The sequence below is a fragment of the Odontesthes bonariensis genome, chromosome 24 (genome assembly GCF_027942865.1).
Source record: "Odontesthes bonariensis isolate fOdoBon6 chromosome 24, fOdoBon6.hap1, whole genome shotgun sequence".
In the NCBI taxonomy this organism is placed as follows: domain Eukaryota; kingdom Metazoa; phylum Chordata; class Actinopteri; order Atheriniformes; family Atherinopsidae; genus Odontesthes; species Odontesthes bonariensis.
The window spans coordinates 5,791,269-5,812,551 of record NC_134529.1 but is presented as its reverse complement, the minus strand read 5'-3'; the positions used below and the strand labels follow the sequence as shown (position 1 = coordinate 5,812,551).

At 45.0% G+C, this 21,283-nt stretch overlaps 1 protein-coding gene across 5 annotated transcripts in view; it reads right to left on the bottom strand.

Annotated features, from left to right (window-relative positions):
- Window positions 1-1,529: 1,529 nt before the first annotated feature.
- The window catches only part of ncoa1 (nuclear receptor coactivator 1), a 50,833-nt gene continuing 31,079 nt past the window's right edge, over window positions 1,530-21,283 (bottom strand). Inside the window, exons 10-22 of one of the 5 annotated variants that reach the window (XM_075459710.1) lie at window positions 20,095-20,242; window positions 17,894-18,860; window positions 16,715-16,939; window positions 15,307-15,697; window positions 14,947-15,123; window positions 14,508-14,619; window positions 12,813-12,981; window positions 10,470-10,787; window positions 10,124-10,225; window positions 8,969-9,359; window positions 8,316-8,478; window positions 8,051-8,240; window positions 1,530-7,954 (exon numbers count right to left, since the gene is read on the bottom strand). In XM_075459710.1, the coding sequence (XP_075315825.1) occupies window positions 7,766-7,954; window positions 8,051-8,240; window positions 8,316-8,478; window positions 8,969-9,359; window positions 10,124-10,225; window positions 10,470-10,787; window positions 12,813-12,981; window positions 14,508-14,619; window positions 14,947-15,123; window positions 15,307-15,697; window positions 16,715-16,939; window positions 17,894-18,860; window positions 20,095-20,242 (3,542 nt within the window). In that variant the 3' untranslated portion in view covers window positions 1,530-7,765. The remainder of the gene's footprint in view (window positions 7,955-8,050; window positions 8,241-8,315; window positions 8,479-8,968; window positions 9,360-10,123; window positions 10,226-10,469; window positions 10,788-12,812; window positions 12,982-14,507; window positions 14,620-14,946; window positions 15,124-15,306; window positions 15,698-16,714; window positions 16,940-17,893; window positions 18,861-20,094; window positions 20,243-21,283) is intronic. The other 4 variants (XM_075459712.1, XM_075459714.1, XM_075459711.1 and 1 more) reach the window with 4 other exon arrangements.

Here is a 21,283-nt window from a genome sequence, read left to right as displayed (position 1 = left end):
CTCTCGCCCGGATGGATGGATGGGTTGTTTATTTATGCAGAAAATAACGGGGTGACCAGATCTGAATTTGTGAAAAAGACTAAAGAATGCATACAAATGTGTCCACAGTCAGGGCTTCCACGGTATGATCATGAGCTTTATTGGCCTTTAAGAACATGGTTTCACTTTTCACAACATAAAACAACTCGTCTTATTTCTTCTTTTGGCCAAAGATTAAATAAAGTGTAACTGTGAGAATGGCATTCAGTCCACTTTCAGTGCTTTAACGTCCTCCAAGAAGATAACTTTGTGTTTACCGAGTGTTGATTGTTTGTTCCTTTATAAAGCTATGGAAATAAAACATATAGACAAATAAAACCTGTCTTTATATGCTCATTGGTTTAAGATAAGAAGATTAATAAGCTGGCCATCGCTTTGCATGTCATGCACTGAGCTTCCCGTGCGTCACGACAGACGAAAACCAGAGAAGCTGGTGCTGAGGGCCGCCATCGGTGCCCGTCATCATCGTGCTGAACTGAATGTTTGAGCAGATATGAAGGTAATTCTCTACTGTCAGAGACCTGTCCAAAACTGGTACCTACTCACCTGCACTCCATCTATGCTGTAAGACAGGGATGTCCACATCCGGGCCTGGAGGGTCGCTGTCCTGCAGGTTTTAGATGTTTTCCTGCTCCAACACACCTGATTCAGATCAGTGCATCATTAGCAGGCAGCTGCAGAACTTATAAAGTGGCCGGTGAGTTTATTATGCTTCACTTACCTTTAATGTTTGCATGTTTAAATAAATCACTTGCAAAAATAAGTGACTGTCTGCTGTGAGATTACCTCAAAAGGGTTTTATCTGTATTCCCACCATACAGTTTTCCTACAACTGCATTTCATTTCTGGCAGTTTGAGTTGGGCGGGCGTTACGTTGCAGAAAAGAAGATCTAAAATAGTCATGTTTATAGTTTGGGATTTGGGCAAAAACGGCCCAAAATTCCTTTAAGCCGAGGATGTAATTCAGCAATAAACAAGGGCTCAGAAAGCCTGGAGAACTATTCCTGAAGACTCCTTAAAGAAAGGACAGAAAGCTCGTCTGAGAGGGTTCAGGCTGTGCTGGAGGAGAAAGGAGCTCAGAGCAGATATGTAACACTTTAAAGCTCATTCACAGTTGTACAAACTTAAATTCTGTTTTTCTATGTAAAACGCTGCATCTACTTCCTGTTTTTCTGGCTAAATATCGAAATAAGAGGCGGTTTGATGCTTAAATGCTTAAATCTAGGCTAAAAACCTACTTATTTAGGATTGCTTTTAATACCCAGTAGTATGATGAAACTTTTATCTTTTTTGATTTTGTTGTATTTTATTGCTTTCACTGTTCTTTAATTGTTTTTATTTGTTCTTACTTATTCTTCTCTTTATTTACTACCTGCTGTAAAGCACTTTGGTACACCGTAAGGATTGTCTGTAAAGGGCTGTATAAATATAAATATATAAAGTACATTTACATTTAAACACGGGGTGATAAAGAACATACAGGGACCAGGTTCTGCATTTCAAATGGTGCTTTTATTGCAATGTGTTGCATTCCCACATTCATAGATGTTATAGATTTGTTAGTCAAAGCATCATTTCCTCAAGGTTGGCATCCTCACCTTGGAAAAAAGCAGAGGGATCAAATGCACGAGGTGTTTGTGTTTTGAGTGTAGTAGAGAAATGTGTGTGTGTGTGTGTCTGTGTGTAAACTTGAGCAGCCACGAACATATGAATGAACAAACCTCCGAGTTTAGACTTCCAGTAGATGAAAATAAAGAGAGTTTTGTTTGTCTGTTAGCCCACAGGGCTCTCACTCCCCGCAGGGACTGGACCCGGCCTGAGACTGATTGTCTACAACATTCTAAAGAAAAGGTAGATTTCTTTATATTCACGTTACACACCTGAACAGGAGGGCTGAGGGGGTATTTAAAAGAGACAGAGTGAAAGAAAAAAAAAACAAAAAAAAACATGCATAAAGTTCTCCCAGATAAACATTGTCACTCATTGTCTTGTAATAGCTGCTCCGATGCCTCTTTAAAAACAAACTTTACATGAGTGTAATATACAAAACTGGACAAAAATGAGTAAAATGTATAATATATATTTATAAATCTATTTATATTAATTTGTACAAGGGAGAAAGTGGAGCCTTGGTCTTTTTTTTTCTCTTAAATTATGCAGAAAAAGCATCACCACCCGCCCCCCCCGAAACTAAAGAAAACACAAAGTGGTGAGCGAATACTACGCCTTGCTTTGAAACCCGTGACCCACATCCGGCCTCCGTCCCCATAAGGCAGCACTTAGAATACTTGACAACTGATGCTGTGGTGACCGGGAATGAGTGGGAGGTACAGAGAGTATGGAGAGAGTCCATTTCAGACCAACGACGAGCCTCTGAGTGGAGAACCGGGACTTTTTACGGACAATCGACGGGCCTTAACCGAACGCCGGCGTCGGCACCGGCGAGAGAAACGACCGAAACGCGGCCGGTGCACAACCGTCACGACTCTTTAACGCCACCGCGCGGTCGACAAACAGGAAGCGAACGGCGGGCAGCTGCAGAGCAGGAATGTTCTGAGAGGCGGAGAAGAGGGCGGAGATGTCACCTGAAGAAGATTAGCATAGTACTGATACTGAGGATCGGTTGGTGTAAGAGAAAAGACATTTACAAACAGCTGTGTACAATTTTTAGCCGTCATTTGGACGATGGGCATCCTCAACAGCCGAGTTCTCCTTTTAAAGAACCTGAGCAATCCGTTGGCTTCGAAAATAAAACGACTACCTAACATTTTCTTGGTACATTCAGGGGGACGAATCTCCGAGCGTCGATCCGATTTTTGAGACGGTTTCTGATGGCCTTTTAACTCCGAGTGGATCCGATATAAAGTGCAAAATTAGATTGTATTTGCAAGTTTCCTGGGATAGTCTGATTAAATCTTCTGCGTGTGTAAAAAAGACATTTGTACAGTAAACTATTTTTCATTTTTAAAAAGGTGAAAAAAGGTTTTAAAAAAACCCTGGGTTAACAAGGTTACTGTTACACAGCAAAGGAGCAACTTTACTGCAGAAAGTATATACACGAGGCACCTCAAGTTTGGTATAAAGTATTCAGGTAATGTGAGGACTACTCCCACTGCCGGGGGCTTTTTGTCGGAAAGTAACTAGAAATATCTCTAAATGAATGACTTGCTCCAGTGTTGAGTCTACATACATGTGAGGAAATGCTTGTTCCAGTAAGGTGCATAGCTAACGGTTGTTTTTCTTTGTTTCCTGTAAACAAGTGATAGCACTTCAGGCTCAAAAAGACCTCATTGGCAAAGTCTAAAACCGACCAAACTTTGGGACATCACAGGGATTTGTTGCTGATAGGCCACTTCGAAAGACAGACAGTGTTAAGACAAAAAAAATAATAAAATATATATATATATATATATATATATATATATATATAAATACGAGGCGGGAAGGACGAGCTGACGCGCAGAGCGACGCCGCGTGAGACGGACAGAAACCAACAAAGAGGCGCTACATTATGTCTTGTCCAGTGATGATGAGGTTTGCATATGATATCTGTCAAACACGTCGAAGCTTTGGTCGTTTACTACTGACGAATGCAAAAAAAGGCTACATCAGTCAGACGGAGAAGAAGAAGAAGAAGAAGAAGAAGAAGAAGAAGAGCTGGACAAGCGGGCGATGCTTCCCCGTAAAAACCAAGGCTCCACTCTCCCAGATCCGCTTAAAACTTCTGACAAAAAAGAAAATTAAATAATATGGCCTTTTTTTCTTCTTTTCTTTAAATTAACCCGTACAAAAAAAAAAAAAAGCCAGTCCACGCTGCTTCTCTCTCAGTAAAATCACATTCAGCAGTCGCTTAAAAACCATTCTCTGGCATAGTCATCTGAAAACACCCACAGGTACTGTGCAGGGTCGAAAGAGTCAAAGAAGGAAGGATGGAACGGGACACCTTCTCCATCTTAGTGAACACCAGATATACAGTATTAATCACTTCCACGCATACGCACTGATAGTCGGATACACACACACACACACACACACACCATCAGAAAAATAAAAAATAAAGTAGAAAAATCAAAAACAGAAAATAAGAACAATGACGGAGGCGAGTAGTTATTTACCACAAACTCGGAGCACTACTTTCTTGTTGATTCTGAACACAAAAAAACCAAACATATTCACATTTCTCTGTTTATGTACATCATGTTAACGTTAGAAAAGAACCGAAGGTTTGGTACCTGTTAGACGCGGTGATGAAGGAGGGGCCGGCGTTCCTGTTGCATAAAAACATCGGACATGAGCGCTGGATGTGTTTGGCGTGTGTTTTTATGCTCTGGGTGCAGGAAAAGCTGCTGAGTTTCTCCACTGAACAGGGTTGGAGAGGAAACCACTTCCATAGGAATGCCTATTCCATGCAGAGAGGTGAGAGGAGGAGGAGGGGGGGAATACTGGACGAGTGAAATCGGCCCAGCGACCAAACGGCGTCTGAAACACGGGATGTTACAGCCAGGAATCAGCTGCTTTAGCTTTCCATTTCAGTGCAGATCTGATCGTTTTGTCCCAATTGAGCCTCCGTTGACTCTGGAGCGGGCTGAAGCAAAACGTCCCCGTTTTTACCCTTTTCACGCAGACCCGACCGGCCTCTAAAGATGAGAGGCCGCCGGCTCCTCTTTAAAGACGTGAGACAATGCTTTGGTTTCCTTTTTAAGCGGCTTACTGAGCAGAAACGACAGAAATCTGCAGGAAAAGCTGCGTCTCTACGTCACAGTCGAGTTAAAAATTGGGTGAAAAAGTGACTTTTGAGCTCTGGGAAATCTGAACTTTCTCTTTGGGATTAAGTTCTGTGAGGTACGGGTGAGAAATCTTCACTCACATTCAATCTTTGAGGCTTAATTTAGAGTCTACGGCGGCCTGAATGGGTCATTTTGTGCCAACGTGTGTGACTTTTGTGTTTTAAAAGGGTAAGGTGGATGGGAAACAGCTGTGTTCTGAGGTAAAATGACTCCTTTTTGCTCCTGTCAGGAAGCTCTGAGGGTTTAACGAGCTCACGGACACTTTTCCTGGGTTCAGGAAGGAGATTCTGTTCCCGGGCCGCTGATCTCACATCGTGCAGTACTGCTGGGGGAGCTGTTGGGTGGAATGTCGACCTTGCATACTATCCCTCTGTATGGTGGGTAATGTTGCATACGGTTAAAGTATCTCTGTGAAAACACAGGAAAGCCCTATTCCACGGAACCAGCATCAGTCTCGTTGACCTAATGTGAGTGATGAGTTAGGTAGTTCAAAAAAAGCTCATTTACAGATTCCACTCGTCTCCAGTCGGCAGAAAGAAAAGAGAAACGGGGACTCGGACGGGGGCGATTCTGTCGGGGAGCGTCGGCTCTTTGTGCTGAAGTACAGACGTGGCAGGAGGCAAAACTAATCTCTGAGGATGTTGGCGGTCGTTACACATCGCTGGACGCTCCCTGATGAAATCAGCCCCGGTTCAGACAGGCGGAAGAAGCCGATAAAACAAAAAAAAACAAGCACAAGTTCATTCCTTTAAAAACTGAAACCTCTGGGTGTACGCGGCCATTTTTTTTCCTTTAAATTTCACACGCTTCAACATGCCTAATCCAGAGAACAACGTGTCTACTTTTGCAATAATTTAGTCATGTAAAGAATATTTAGAGGCAACGTCTCAGCAGGGTTTCTGTGCATCAATAAGTGGATTTTTTTTTTGTTATCGCTGACAGAGACAGTGTCTGACTGAGCAACAGTAGTCAACAGAAAACCGTACGTGTGTGTAACCAGTGGAGCGAACCGGAGGAAGGAGGGCTGGATCCCCAACAACAGGAGTCCTCAGTGGGAACGCCACCGATGGAAACAGGTGTGCAGGAGGAAGTGAAGGAATCTCTGTTTTCTTTGCGACTCAACCCTTCCTGTTTTGATTTAAATTAATCATCCATCACATCTTTGTTAGGAACTTCTATTACTAAAGGCTCTACTTAAATGTCAATATATAGGAGCGATACCCAAAAGAGCGGCGTTTGCTGCGACCGCCGCCGCTATAATCTTTTTACACAATGGTTACAAACACATGTACTGTCTGAAAACGTTCCATACATGAGAGTAAAAAAAAAAAAAAAAAAAAAAAAGGAGGAGAAAGCAAGAAAAGATGGCTAACTAGCCCCCTTGTTACCACAAGAGAAAACAAAGCATTTTTCTTTTCTGAGTGGCTGCTCGGAGCGAGGTCTAGCTCGTTAAAACGTCCAATTGATGTCATTTCTTTCACATTTTGGAAGCTAGAATTAAGATTCCCCCTCCACTGAAACATGTAGCTGGATTACAATATGCCGAAAAATAATCTCAAACATTATTAGAGCTGGTTTAAAAGCAAAAAAAAACTGGATCGAATCACATTAAACAAAGTTTTTCCGATCTGAGGAACCGATTAATTACACTTTTTCTTTTTTTTTTTTTTTGAGGAAAGCGGTTACAACAAAAGAGTGAGCTCACCCCCCCTCCCCCAAAAAAGTCTTTGTCCTTCTGTTACTGTACAATACTACCCGCCTGCATGGTGCACATGGCAAACAACACTGATAGGCTGAGAGATAGCATGAAGATACACGGAAAAAGAGAGAGAAGGAACCCGCCGGGGCTCCGTATTCACAGCTGCTGAGGTGAGGGTAAAATGTGACGGACAGACAGTTAAATAATCATAACAGTATTTCTTTATACTTTGACAAAAATAAAAATACAACCTCCTCCCAGGTGGGAGAAAGACATCTAAGTTCCAAACTGAGCAGCATCCCATCTGTCTCCCATCCATCAGTCCATCCATCAGTCCATCCATCAGTCCCGGTTGTTGTCAAAGCTTGTTCTGAAGATCATGAAGATGATGACGACGGTGAGAGCAGAAGATTTTAAACAAAACAATTCAAACAAAACCCCCCAAAAAATAACAGGAGACGCAATAGAATAATATGTAGAAGTAGAAGAAGAAGAAGTAGAAGAAGAAGAAGAAGCAGAGCTCGTGAAAAACTCCCGCTTCCACCAGGCACTGTAGCTGACAGAGAGAAACAGTAACAGAACCAGCTGATACTGAGCTTCCATCCCACAATGCCGCAGAGGTCTGAAACCTTAACATTCCCACATCGCTGAGAGACAGGTAGAGGAGGACGAAAAAAACGAACCGAAACAAAAGCCAGAGGTGCTGCGGCGTGGGTTACTCCCACGCTCAGACGCTGAGCTCAGGCCTGACAACAAACAAACAAACAAACAAACAAACAAAGATAAAAGGAGGTCGGCCCTGATTTGACAGTGACGACAACTTGGCAAATCTACAATGACGTCGCAGTTGTGTTCTTGGGTCAGGAAGCAGGAAGTAGGTCACCGAGGAATGAGCAGCAAGACAACACTGCCTTTGATAGGCTGAGGCAGACAGACAGGTTGTCAGACAGATTAGACAGGCAGGTTCGAACACGCTGCTGCTCCTTCTGACGTTCTTTAAGTACTGGGCGGTAAAACCACCAGCCCCCCGAATCCCTCCGCTAAGAAGTGGTTAGGCTGCGTAGCTCCGCCCACAGCCACACCTCTCTGAGCTCCATCTGTGGCCGTCCAAGCGTCCGAAGGGGGAGACGGAGGCGGGTGGAGGGGGCGCCGAGCTCCGAGGAGGAGGCGTAGAAGTGAGAAGTCGAGGGAGCAGGAGAGCTGGGGTGGGGTGGGGGGGCCAGGGGAGGGGGGGGGGGTGTCACTCAGTGAGGAGCTGCTGGAGGAGGCTCTTCTGCTGGGCCTGGTTGTTCTGGGAGCCCGGCGCTCCCGGGCCCTTCTGGGAGGCCGCGGCCTCGATGGAGCCCTGGTTCAGGTAAGAGTCGCCGCCAACCAGGTTCACCGTGCACTGGACGTCCGCAAACACCTGCACCTGCTGCACCTGCTGCACCTGCGGGGGGGGGGGCAGAGGCCCAGAGCGTTGGTGCTGGACAGAAAAAAGGCAGCTTTACGGGTTTTTCTCACATTTACGGGTTTCTTTTCTCACCTGCTGCTCGCCGCACACCGAACCCACGCTGCTGAGGTTACTGTTGCTCATGCCCACCGTCTGCCCCATGGGAGGTAAAGATCCGACGCCACCCGAGCCCCCGGCCATGGACACGGTGATGCTCATGTTGTTGTAAACCCCCTGCTGGCCGAACGGCTGCCCGGCCCCCGGCCCCAACTGGCTGAACAGGCTGAGGCACAAAGAGAACCGGCGTCAGGTCAGCTGGCACCTGCGAGGCCGAAGGGGCGGCGCCCGCTCTGCTTACCTGTCCATGCCCGTCTGCTGCCAGCTCTTCATGTCTGCCGACTGGTAGCCGGGAGGCGGGGCCTGCTGAAGCAGAGGATTCTGGGTGGTGGAGTTCTGAGGTGATAACAACGGGCTGGTGGGGCTCATCTCAGGAGGAAATGAAGGGTCCTGCTGAACCACAGCTGCAGAAGAGAAACACATCAACTTCAATCAGGTTTGGAAGAGAAAAGGTTTGTCTGAGTTTTTTTTTGCTCCTGCTCATCAGGACCTGTTGCTAACTCGCTGCTAGTCATTTCCTTGCTTGCTGATGTTGCTTTAGCCGTTCAGATCCAGTTATTCTTCTCAAACAAAGCTGTTCTGGAGTGCTTGGAGCTGTAACTCCAGCTTTAGGAGTCTGGTGGATGCTACACTGAAAGGGGGAGAAATGCTGAAAAAAGGGATTTTTTGGTAGTTTTAGCGCCACCTTGTGCCTGTCCTGACTTCCTGCAGCGAGGAGGCAACTCCTCAGCTGAAGAAGAGCCAAAGAAAGCACCGACCACACTTCAAACACCTGAGAACACAAGCTAAGGAGACTCGAGCGTGGACAGTAATGCTAACTGTTGCAGACTGTTCATGAAGTGGAGCTCCCTGATCTGAGGGAATAACTCTGAGGGAGTCTTCTGCTTAACTCACCGGACCCCCCGAACTGCTGAAACAGGCCCTGCTGCAGCGAGGAGGTGACGGTGCTGTTGAACTGGCCCTGCACGCCACCCATCAGCGCCTGGTTGCTCAGGGGAACTCGGACCGACAGCTTGCTGTCCAGAGGGCTGAAGTGACTTGGTGAGGTAGGGGTGTTTCCCGCCATTGGGTTGTACCCTGATGGGAAGTTGAACTGTTGCTGGGACGTGGCGGGGGGGCCTTTAGGAACCCTGGCAGTTCCAACGGGCCCCACGGCCCCGGTGGGCGCGCCCGCCAAGTTCTGTCTCATCAGCATGACCTTCTGCTGGAAAAGCTGGCGCTGACGGTGCTGGATGCTGTAGAGTTCCCTCTGACGCTGGGCCAGCATCTGAGCGTTCAGGGGAGGCTGCGGGGGGGAGAGAGGGGAGAGATGGGAGAGAGGGGGAGAGAGGGAGAGAGAGGGGAGAGAGGGAGAGAGCAGCTCAGAGGTCAGACACAGGTACACACAACTGGAGTGAAAAAGCAGCCAAAGAAACACTTTGAAAGACCTTCAGAAAGCCTGGAGAACTGTTGCTCAAGACCACTTTAAAGGGATAGTTCGCGTCTTCTGACATGAAGCTGTATTACATCCCATAGTAGCAACATCATTTCTGAACATCTTCTTACCCCCTGCTGCGTCCTGTGAGCCGAGTTCCAGCCTCGTTTTGGTGTTGATGAAGGTAGTCCGGCTAGTTGGCTGGGGTTTAAAAAATAAAGCGTTTTGCTTCTCAAAACAATATGCGTTCAACAGAGTAATACATTTGCATCACAAAATCGTTCTCCAGGAAAATGTCGGACCTCACAATCGCTTGGCCCTATTTTCTCTCCCATTGCTAATATGGGATGTCATACAGCTACATGTCAAAAGAGGCGAACTATCCCTTTAAAAGACGACAGGAAAGCCCGGCAGCTTGGAAGGAATCAGTACTTTTACACCTAAACGCTGCACCAACAACTCGAGCAGCACCTGAGGTGGGCGTAATGTGAGACCCTTCATGGCTGCTGATGGAGGGTCTCGGTTGGAAATAAACCACAAACTTTAAGTCAACAATAAGGTGCTTTTAGAGATATTTCAGCTTAAGTAGTTAAATCCCTGGAAACAAATGAGTGTTGTTCGTCACTGGGACTCACTTGTGAGGGCATCTGGGGTTGTTGGACCCCCTGACGAATCCCCATGTTCACATGCTGGGCTCCTCCAGGAAACGGAGTCATGGCTGCCAACCTGTTCTGAAGCTGAGGCAAAAGAAAAAAAAGAGAGATCCATCAGACCCGTGTGGAAGAATGTAGCAAAGAAAGAAGTGGATAACATCCTGAAATACTACTCGGAAGTGGAGAAAGAAGAGTCCAGAAATATCAGAAAAGGCTAATTTAGAGGATTTAACTCTCTGAAATACAGTCTTTCACTTGTTTTTAACAGAATCCTGATGTTGCAGACAGATGACGGAGCGCAGGAACTGAAACAAACATCTCTGTTCACCTGCTGTGGGCCCTGCAGTCTCTGCTGCAGTTGCAGGCGCAGCTGGTTGGGTGGCAGCCTGAGCTGGGGGGCCATCCCCTGGGGTCTGGTCATCCCTGGTCTCAACCCCATGTTTGTGTTCCCGCCTGGGAAAGCCCCCAGAGGGGCTCTGAACCCCAGACCCTGCGGCCCCACCGTGGCCAGCTCTGGAGTAAACTGAGCTTGCTGAGCTGGTGTAAACTGGGAAGGGTAGGTGGGGAGTTTGGGGTCCATGGAAACTGGGGTGGCAGTGGGTTGCTGGGGTGGAAAGTTTTGAGGCAAAGGGTCGAAGCAGCCACTCTGGGAAAAGAAGACCAAAAAAGATTTGTGTCACAGACCATACAAATCAAATATTTCCCGATGATTCTGTTTAAAAAGGATCAGAAACAGCTTTTCTAACCAACAATGAGCACTCTGAGGAAGCTAAAAACACCTTCCACAGGCTGTCTACGCAGCAAAAATCACTGCTTTAATGACTGTTCCTTAATATTAATAAACACAAAGAGCGCTTCATCAGCATTTCAATGCATGAAAATAGCTCAACGTCCCATCTACGCTTTCTTTTACTTAATAAAACATGAATCTAATCAGAGGCTGACTCACCTTATTTAGCACAAGTCTGTGAATCAAAGTGTCTGCTAATTGAGTTTCTTAATGTGGTTAAGAAACTATTTAAAAACTTTATTTTTACTTTATTAAAACTCTATTTTAGAAACTCTGATGGAGCTATTTATCCATCAGCTTTAGACTTAAACAGAGGGTGGAGTTGGGGGTGGGGCTGAGCAATTCTATCCATATTTATCGATATTTTGTTTCCCGATAAAGTATAATTTAAAATTTATTTATTTAAGCTAACTTTATTGAAAAGTCAGACATTACAATTAGTGAAAACACAGAACATTAATATAATACAAAACAATGCCAGGGGGTCACATTATACAGAACGGTGATAAAATAGTCGATAATCGATTCATGTACATATCGCGATTTTTTTTTAATGGGAAGATTTTAAAAATCGATTTTTCTCCCCTGAATCGATTATATTACGTCATATCCGTGTCCAGAAAAACTTCATCAATTCATTACATTAAGTTGTGTTAAAACTAGCCCACATTTGTGCTGTGTGGACATTTCAATTCATTTTGTAACTGTAAACTTTAAAGAAAAAAAAATGGCTCTTTTTTTGTGTCAGTTGAAATAAATGTCAGCTGCTGGACTGACTGACACAGACTGATGTGCGTTGTTTATGGGAACGACATTCATTCTAGAAGTGTACGATTCAACTTGTTTGTTTTTTAATTACTGGTTATATCGAATCGCAATTATCAAGAATCGTGACCAAAGCTTATCGTCCCACCCCTATAAATTAGTTCATAAAAATTAGCGCTGGGCAAGTTAACTCGTTATTATCACGTTAACGCATTAATTATTTAACGCCGATAAATATTTTATTGCGCATTACGCAGGTTTTTAAAAAAAATGATTATTATTTTATTTTTTTTAAATAAAGAAAAAAATAAAAAATTGAGGGCTATTGGGCCTTTATTGGATAGGAAAGTTCAGAGACACAGGAAGCAGCGGGCCGAGAGAGGGGGAACCAGCTGTGGAACAGGAAAAGAAAGTAATCGGCGGATCCACCAAACATGGAGAAGGGTACGGAACTTTTACTCGGCCATTTTCATTTTAAAGTTCTTCCAGACGGCGGAGTCGACAGAACCAAAGTCATCTGTAAACACTGCCAAGTTGAATTGTCTTCTCAGCGTAGTAGTTCCAGTCTAAAATATCACTTAAAGGCAAAACACACAACTGATAGCAGCAAGTCATTCAAGGAAACAGACAGTGGAGCGAGGCTTCTACATAAAAACTACAGAAAGATGCTGATGTTAAAAGTGTGTTTGCACAACAAATGTTATGGCACTTTCATTCATATGGCAGCACATTTAAAATAAAGCTAAATGCTAAAAGCTTTACACTACTTTTGGATTCATTTTGGGATTTTTTTACGTACAAATGCGATTAATCGTGATTAATCAGGGAAATCATGTGATTAATTAGATTAAAAATCTTAATCGTTGCCCAGCCCTAAATACAACACAATGCCAGGGGGTCACATTATACAGAACGGTGATAAATTAGTTAATAAAAATGTTATAGAAAGTGCACAGCTCTCACGTTTGTGACATGTTCGTTTGTTTCTGTTTGTCTGGCGGTGTTCGGCCGTATTGTGAGATTAGTGCATCGCTACAGCCCAAGTTACTCTTTCAGATAGCTGCACATTTGCTTCTTCTTTACTAAGACCGGTCCTCTCCTCTCTTGCACATTTACCTGCACGAGTTTGTCTATACCCAGGGCTTTGTCCAGCTCTGCCAGCGCACTCTCATCCGTCCCGCTGAGGAAGGAGACGAGCTGCTCCAACAGCGCCTTCTCATCACTTCGGCCCTCAGGTGTGGTCAGAGGTCCGAGCACTTCATCCAGCGTACAGGGCACACACTGCCTGCTCCGAGACAGAAAAACAGTCTCAAACAAACAAAAAAAAACAAAAACCCAACCCCCGACAGCTCCAAGAGGCTCGGAGTGATTCTTCTTGATTGTAGTGGCCATTTGTCCATAAAAAACAAATTAAACTTAAACCAAACAAAATCAAAAGCCCACTGATGCACCATGGGAGATGTGGTTTAACGCAGGCAAAAGAAGATGAATGTCCAAAATGAATTCTTGCGTTTTCTGATGATTTATTTCAAAACAATAAAACAAACAAAAGAACAAAGAAAACCTGCTGCCCTCTCCTTTTCCCTGCGTTAAACCACATCCCCCATGGTGCATCAGTTAGGCCCTCCAGAAAAACGCGATTTTGCGATCGCTGATTTTATTGCAAAATACCGCTGATTATGCAGGGGTCAATATTTTTCAAAAAAGCCGCATTTTCACCGCAATAAATCACATTTTCCGCGTAAAATATGCGAAATATGCAGGACTCGCTTGATTTCACAATCAAAAAAATGTCTAAATGAACCAAATTAACTGGCGACTCGCGGCTTGCGACGTCATTGCCACCGACACACACAAGGAAAACAGCACCGTAGCGTGAAGAGAAAATTAACGAGAGACAAAATGAAAAAAGCTAATCGATCTCACCTACCGACGCACATTACTGCCAAAGACCGGGCAAACCAGTACCCCGAGGGTACTGGGGGGGTAAACTAATCGTCGGTGACGTGCCACTTTACCAGCGCGAAACATTTGAAAATGCTTTCTGCAGCTGCGGAAAGGAAAGCCAGACAGCTGACGTTCACCGAGGCATCAACCTCCAAAACCATTGTGAGGGCTACCAGAAACGAGGTGAGTAGCGTACAAGCTTGAAATTGGCTAAATAAAGAATAAATGAAACAGAATGAGACCGAGAAGTGTGTGTGTGCGCGCGCGTGTGTATGTATTGTGAAACTGCTCAAGTTGTTAAAATAAAAAAACCTTCTGTGAAGTAACTTGGTTCCAGTATGCTTGTTTATCATAGGAGCTCTTTAAAATGACTCTTTTTCATTCAGTAGCAGCATATTTTGCAACCTTGCATAATTAGCAACTTTTTGCATAATTCGCAAGTTTCCGCAACTTCTCGCAATTTCACGACATAAAATCATTAAAAAACCCGCATATTCAATCGCAAAATCCAGGATTTATGCCCGCGTTTTTCTGGAGGGTCTAATCAGTGGTCTTTTGATTTTGTTCGGTTTAAGTTTAATTTGTTTTTTTTTTAAATGGACAAATGGCCACTACAATCAAGTAAAAAAAAAAAACATTGGCCCACCCAGGTGCATGCTGGTAGTCCAGGTGCCCAGTGTGACCCAATTACCAAAAATATTCTAAACAAATAACTAACAAGGAATATTAGCAAAAAATCTAATCTAAATAAAGCACTGAAATTAATTAAATAAAGTTACTCATAATTTAGCAAATTAAATTTACAACTAGAACCAAAAAAAAAAAAAAAAAACTAACTTTACAAATAGCTCCTACAATACTTACTCTTGTGGTGATGCTAAGGGAGCCTGTAAGCTTCCAAGACCATCAAAAGACAAGGTGTCAGGCAGAGCCAGAGGCTGGAACTGGGAGTCTCCCACATCCATCTTGTTTAGGCCTGAAAAAAAACAAAACAGTTTTATTTAGGCAGAACTCACCGTGAATCACTCAAGGACGACATTTAACGTCAAGTATTTGTGCCTTGCAATATCTAACAAGTTGCTTTATATTAGTTTAAGCTTATTTTGATACACTCCACAGCTAAAGTCGTCAGCTAGCTGCAATGATGTAGCAAAGAGCTGCCGTCTTTCTGCCTGGTGGGTTCATGTGTGAAACTGAATATGCTCAGACCACACCCGGATGTGTGACAGGCTCAAACTTCCCACAGTTGTCATGTTTCTGGTGTGTGTTAATTCACAAACTATATATACTGCCGTTTGTGTACCAGTGCTTGAACCGAACGGGTTGATAATTTCGGCCTCTGGAAATGGACTCGTGTCTTTGGGGGTCTGGAAGGGGTCTCCCTGGCCCTGCTGTTGGTTCGGAGTGGCAGGATTGCAGAAATCGAACGATGTCTGACTCTGGAGGCTGCAGCCGGAGAGCGGGCCGCCATCACCGAGCCCTGCGGCACCAATACAAGGAGGCAGAAAGTCAGAAAGACTGAATAAATGGTTCTATCACCTGTAATGTCTCCTAATGGCCAGAAGAGGGCGCTTATTTTACAGAATATGCAGAAATGTAGCATAAAATCCACAGAAAAACATTATTTTCATGCCAATAAAAAATGTAAAAATCCTAATTGTACCTCTGTTTGGAGTGCCGGGAGGCTCTCTCTTCACATTTACATTGCGGGGAGTGCTGACCTCACCAGGCTGGAGCTGAGTGGGCGACTGCAGTTTGAGCTGGGGGGAAGGGGAGTGGAGCTGTGGTGATGGAGACTGCAACTGTGGAAGGGACTGGGGCTGGGACAGGGGGGACTGGAGCTGGGGCAGAGGGGACTGGAGCTGGGGCAGAGGGGACTGGAGCTGGGGCAGAGGCGACTGGAGCCGAGTTGGGGGCTGGGTGGTCGGAGAGTGGAGCTGGGGGCCTCCTCCAGGGTTTAATGAATCCTCACTACCCGGTTTGGCCCCAATCGGGCCTCTCAGGCCAGGCAGCAGCTGGTGGAGAGGGTCCATATCAACAGGTCCATGAGATATCTGAGGGCAGGAAGCGGAGAGAGGGGTGCAACGGTGAAAAAAAGCGAAAACTCAAGTGTGGTAGAGAGTAGGGAAGCTAAAAAAAGAAGGGCAGAGAGGAGGTCAAAGGCCAGAGAGCTTCAAAGGCTGCAGCTGGTAGATGAGCCCAGAGTGCAGACAAAGTCCAAGAAAATAAACATTTAACCACGTTTACAACGCTCAACAGCAGCTCAACTGTTAAGTTTCCTTTAAGACATTCTGCTTTTGTGAAATTTAATGCAACAGTAGCATAAATGATCGATAATGTGCCCTCTGCTGGGGTAAAAACTGAGTCACCACAGCTACGACTGGGGTGTGGCGACTGGACAGAGTTCAGCTCAGCTTAAAGCCGGTTGCTGCTGGTATGCAGGTTAAAGGTGCGTTTATTGGCCAATAAATACTCCAAAGATTTCTAAAATTAGCTGAGATCATTTCCTTATGAGTCCCAACGAGGCCCAGATAAGATGGTGGGAACGCACCTGCAGAGCCCTCCACCGTGTTTGGGACAAAGTCCATGTTTTCTCTGGGCGCCGCTCGTACTTCAAAGAGGGATTTATCGGTAAAATTAAGGTCAAGAGGACTCCTGTGGGTATTCTGCTTGTCGGGACAAGCCTGTACTAACAGTTTTTATCATTTTCAAAACTGTTATGAAAACTGTAAGCCTGCGGCGTGTGTTTTAAATCAACTTGGCACTTGTACAGAATAAACATTACAGTTACACAAACAGTGTATTTAGTCTATTGTTTGTCAAAAATCCATCTTTCGGAGCCTTGATTCTAGTTATCTGTATTAATTGAGACCGATCTGACTCTCCTGTCTTCATTTTTTTTGGAGGTATGCCAAAAGAAACCCCAAATTCTTGTTGAATTTGTCGGTATATTCAGAAAAAGAGACCTTTTGGGGTTCTCTGCAAACCTGAATCAGCTGAGAGCGAGTGGTGCTACAACAGCTGATCCCACAGTGAAAACACATGTTTAAAAAGAGCTCAAACTTCTGCACCGGTACCGTGGAGTCTCTGCTGTCCTTGCGGCTGTCTCGGTGGTTCTCTCCGACGGGACTCGATTTGGGGCTGACGCAGGCCGAGCTGCTGGAGACTCCGGTGAGTTTGGATGCAGCTCCAGCTGATCCGACGCAGACCAGCCCCTCCCCGCTGGCCCTCTTCTCCACCTTCACTCGGACCGTCTGAAGGGTTAGAGCCGACGGAGGTGGCAGGTCCCCCAAGTCCTGCAAACACAACAAGGTTGAATGTTATTTAGAAGGGATACACGCCTGTACGATAAAGAGATTTTTCTCTTGGATGCTTGCTCAGTCACCTTTTCAATTCAATTCAATTTAAATTAGGTTTTATTTATATAGCGCCAAATACAACAAATGTCATCTCAAGGCACTTAAATAATAAAGTCCAATTCAAGCCAATTGGAATTCAATTAATTGTAATCATAATTATTTATAAAATAATCCAATTCATTCATATAGAGCCGATTCAAAAACAATTTCCCAACTAAGGAAACCATGGCTGTGTTCGAAACCGCATACTTCTCCTACTACTCATACTACTCATACTAACTTTAACTTTTTTTAAGTTCCCAGATGCATACTAGATTCTCCGAAATGTTGGGTATGCATCATGAGGTTACTACTCATACTCAAACTACCCAAGATGCAACGTAACGTGACGTCGCCGATCGTCATTTCCTGTCAAAACGGCAGTTTCAAGCTAGCTACAACGAGGGTAGGTTCACTTCCTGTTTTCAAAACAAAAGCACCAATTGTATGGTAATGGCTTTCCCTATGATAAAAGGCAACGGGTATTTTATTTTGTGAAAATAACCGGAAGTGCGTTGCTCACTACGGCTAGCTTTAGTAGCGCCGAAATCGAGGGAACAAAATTGTAAATAGCCGGTATTTTGTCAGGTTTTCAACACGTTGGGGATCTAAACGACTACTTTCTCTCCTGAAAATGTTTCAAATGTTGCTAATGTTTACAGAGTTTAGAGCTTAAGGGAAATCAGCTTCAGGCCGGCTGATTTTGGCTCGGGCAGGAGCGAAATGCATTGTGGGTAAACGCTCTGCATACTGTCTGATCGATCAGTATGCAGTATGGAAGTATGCGGTATGTAGTATGCAGTTTCGAACACAGCCCAACAGATTACACCAAAATCTTCAGTCCAATCTCACCTTTTCATCCGTGTCCAGGAGAAAGCGGAGCAGCTGGTGGTCCTGCGGCTCTCTGGAGCCGGACTTGCGGGGCGCCGTCGTCAGCGCCGGACTGGCGGGCGGCTCCTTCTTGATCTCAACTTCGTTCTTATTCGATTCGTCCTCGACGGCGGTGGCGTCGTTGGGACTGCTGTCCTGGAGCAGCCGGTGCAGGATCTTGTGTCGCTCTGTCAGACTGCTGTGGGAGGCGGGGCACTGAGGGGCAGGAGGGGGGTTGGGGTGATGAGGTGCTGAGGTGCAGTGGATGCTGCTGTTGGATTCAGCTCCGGCTCCACTGCTATCCAGGAGCTGACTGAGTCTGTTACCCAGCTGCGAGGCAGAGGGAAGGGGTGCTTTAACAGAGTCCTCTCCCCCTTCTTCCCCTCCCTCCGAGGGCTTCGCGGATGGTGGCTGTGTGGAGCAGCCGGTGGGTGTACTGGCTCGTCTCTGGAGCACAGGAGAGGACAGCGGGAAGGACCCCGACGATCCACCGCTGTTACAATCACCACCGGACTGCTGCCTGTTGAGGCTGCCCCCGCTGCTTAGAGCCCCCGCTGGGGAATGGAGGCCAGGCGTGGAGGGAGAGAAGGGGTTCCCCGGGACCCGAGGGCTGCCCCCTAACCCGGGACTAGCCCGCGTCATCCTGGGCGACATAAAAGAGGTAGGGTTGGCTGTGTGTGGGCTGCTCAGAGGAGAGGGGCTGTTGACCTGTTGGGGACAATTCGTCCGATTGGGCGTCAGGTAGCCTGTGGGCGTGGGCGGGCTTTGTCCGAGGGAGGAGGCGTTGGCGCTGTTGGTGTGAGGGCCCGTGGTCGGGAGGCCCGAGCCTTGGTTTGAGCTGCTGCCGGGAGGAAGCGAAGGGGATCGGGAGGGAGTCTGAGCAATACTGCCGGGGGTCAATGGATGGCTGGGGTTAGTGTTTTCCTGAGAGCTAGCAGTGTTGTGTTCCCTGTGAGAAAAAAGACAAAAATAAGTTAGCCTGTTCACAAATATACTCACTTTGGTCTTTACATCTCATCCTTAAGGAGTTTTCATTTCTGGCACCATGTTAGCTTTTATTTACATCTTCACAAAATGATTTCCAACGCTGTGGAGTACCTCAGGGATCACACCTGCCACCCCTCCCTTTTTCCATATACATGCTAACACAAGGACAAATTATCTGTAGGAGAGGGTTGAAATTCCCATTTATCTATTTACGCAGATGAAGTTCACCTTTGTTTTACTTTTGAAAAACCTTCTTGGCTGATCTGACTCTTTCTAGGAAATATAACAGAGAAAATGTGTTCAAAACGATCTTTTAAAGTATTGTTTTTATTTAAAACGTTGACAGGCAAACATTAGCTCTGAACTAAAAGGGTTACAGAGCCTTCTCTCTAAATCTAAAGCATGTTATTTACGCTTTATTTATTTAGATAAAATTCAACTGAAAGAGGATGAAACTACACCCAGCCGTTAGAAAACTGACTGATGCTTTGGATTTGGGTTTCTTAAAGAGGAAGTTTGTGTTTTTTTAAACCTGGACCTTATTTCTGGCATAAAATGCGTTCATCTACTCACCGATAACAGTTTGGTGAAAGTCGGTGTCCTTCGGAAGATATTTAGATTAAAAAAAACAAACAAAAAAAACAAAAAAAACCCAAAAACAACTTCCCCTTAAAGGTCGTGTGTCATTTAACAAGCCTTGTTTCCTGTTTTCCTTTCTCTTTTTTGCCAGTGTATTTTGTCTATTTTTAAAATATTATGGTCTGCATATTACTTTTATGTCCAGTGTTTCCCGCAGCGCATTATAGTTAAGGCGGCCGCCTTAGCAAACTCGCACTGCCGCCTTGCCAACGTTCCCAAAACGTTGGCAAACCGAAGTAATAATGCTTTGCCAGGCTCAGACATTAAAAGACAGCATTGATAACATTGAATTGCGACACCTACTGGTTGTTATATATAGTTAATAATGTAAATAAAAAAGTGTTACAGCTCTTAAACAGCTTCGTTATTGCTCTAACAGCCCCCGTCCCATTCCAAGTAACCCCCCCCCCCCCCCCCCGCATCCATACGTATGCAGCCACGAGTTATTATTATCTTTATCACAGCGACATGCAACACATCTGCAACACTTGATATCAACACAATTCTCAACAATGTACCTTTATTTACCATTTGAGGCCACACACTGAGTCACATACCTGTCAATAGTGTGAATGCCCATAATGAAGGGCTGTACATCGGGGTTGGGGGGGCAGCAGAACTTGCAGCGGGTCTGAGCGCTGAGCGGGGTGCCGTCAGTTAGAGTAAAATGGTACAGCGGGCTGATAGCGGTGCCATGTGTCATCACTGGTGAACACAATCACACACAGAGAGAAACATCATGGTTAGACTTTGGTTTGCTTTCTGCCCTCTGAATGCCCTACATGTGTCCAAGCTGACGGATCCCCGACTCCCCCAGAAGGCTTAAATGACACTTTTACATCAAGGCCATCAGATTAGCTTCACAGTAACCGATGAGTGCTTGGATTCTGTCGTCTCGTCTTACATTGAATCAGAATCTAGCACAACGGTTTTGAAATGTTGGTTGGTCAACATAAAAATGAATTGGAAGGCATCTCAATGGGGTTTTCTCACATTTCATAAACCAACCGATCAATCTACTGATTAATTCATAGCGAGCTGCAGCACAGCCACCTTTCTGTTTCCCTTTGCTGGACTTTACTCATCCATGCATTCATCTCCAGCAGACTCCATCACTGTAACGCTCCTTTAACTGGACTTCCCAAAAAGAGCATTAAACATCTGCAGCTCATCCAGAACGCTGCTGCTGGAGTTTTAACCCGGACTAAGAGACCTGAACACATCACAGCAGCTTTAAAATCTTTACTCTGGCTTCCAGTCAGTCACAGAATAGATTTTAAAAGCCTGCTGATGGTTTACATCTGTGATCTGTTCAGAGAATATAAAGCCAGCAGAGCTCTTAGATCCAAGGACTCAGGTCAGCTGGTCCAGTCCAGAGTCCAGACTAAACATGGAGAAGCAGCATTTAGCTGTTAAGCTGCAAACAAGTGGAACAAACTGCCAGTGGAGATTAAACTTTCACCAAATGGAGACATTTTTAAATCCAGGTTAAAAACATTTCTGTTCTCATGTGTCTATGCATGAAATCTGCACGATATCTTTGAACTTATCTGGACTGTTGCTTGTTTTTAAATGAATTTAAATGATTTTATTTGTTTCTCTTTATATTCTTTTATGTATTTTTAATGCTTCTTCCACTCCGTGCTGCAATGTTTTTATTTTATGTGAAGCACTTTGAACTGTTTTGTACATGAAATGTGCTACAAATAAATTTGATTCGACTTTCTGTTCCATAAATCTGCTTTT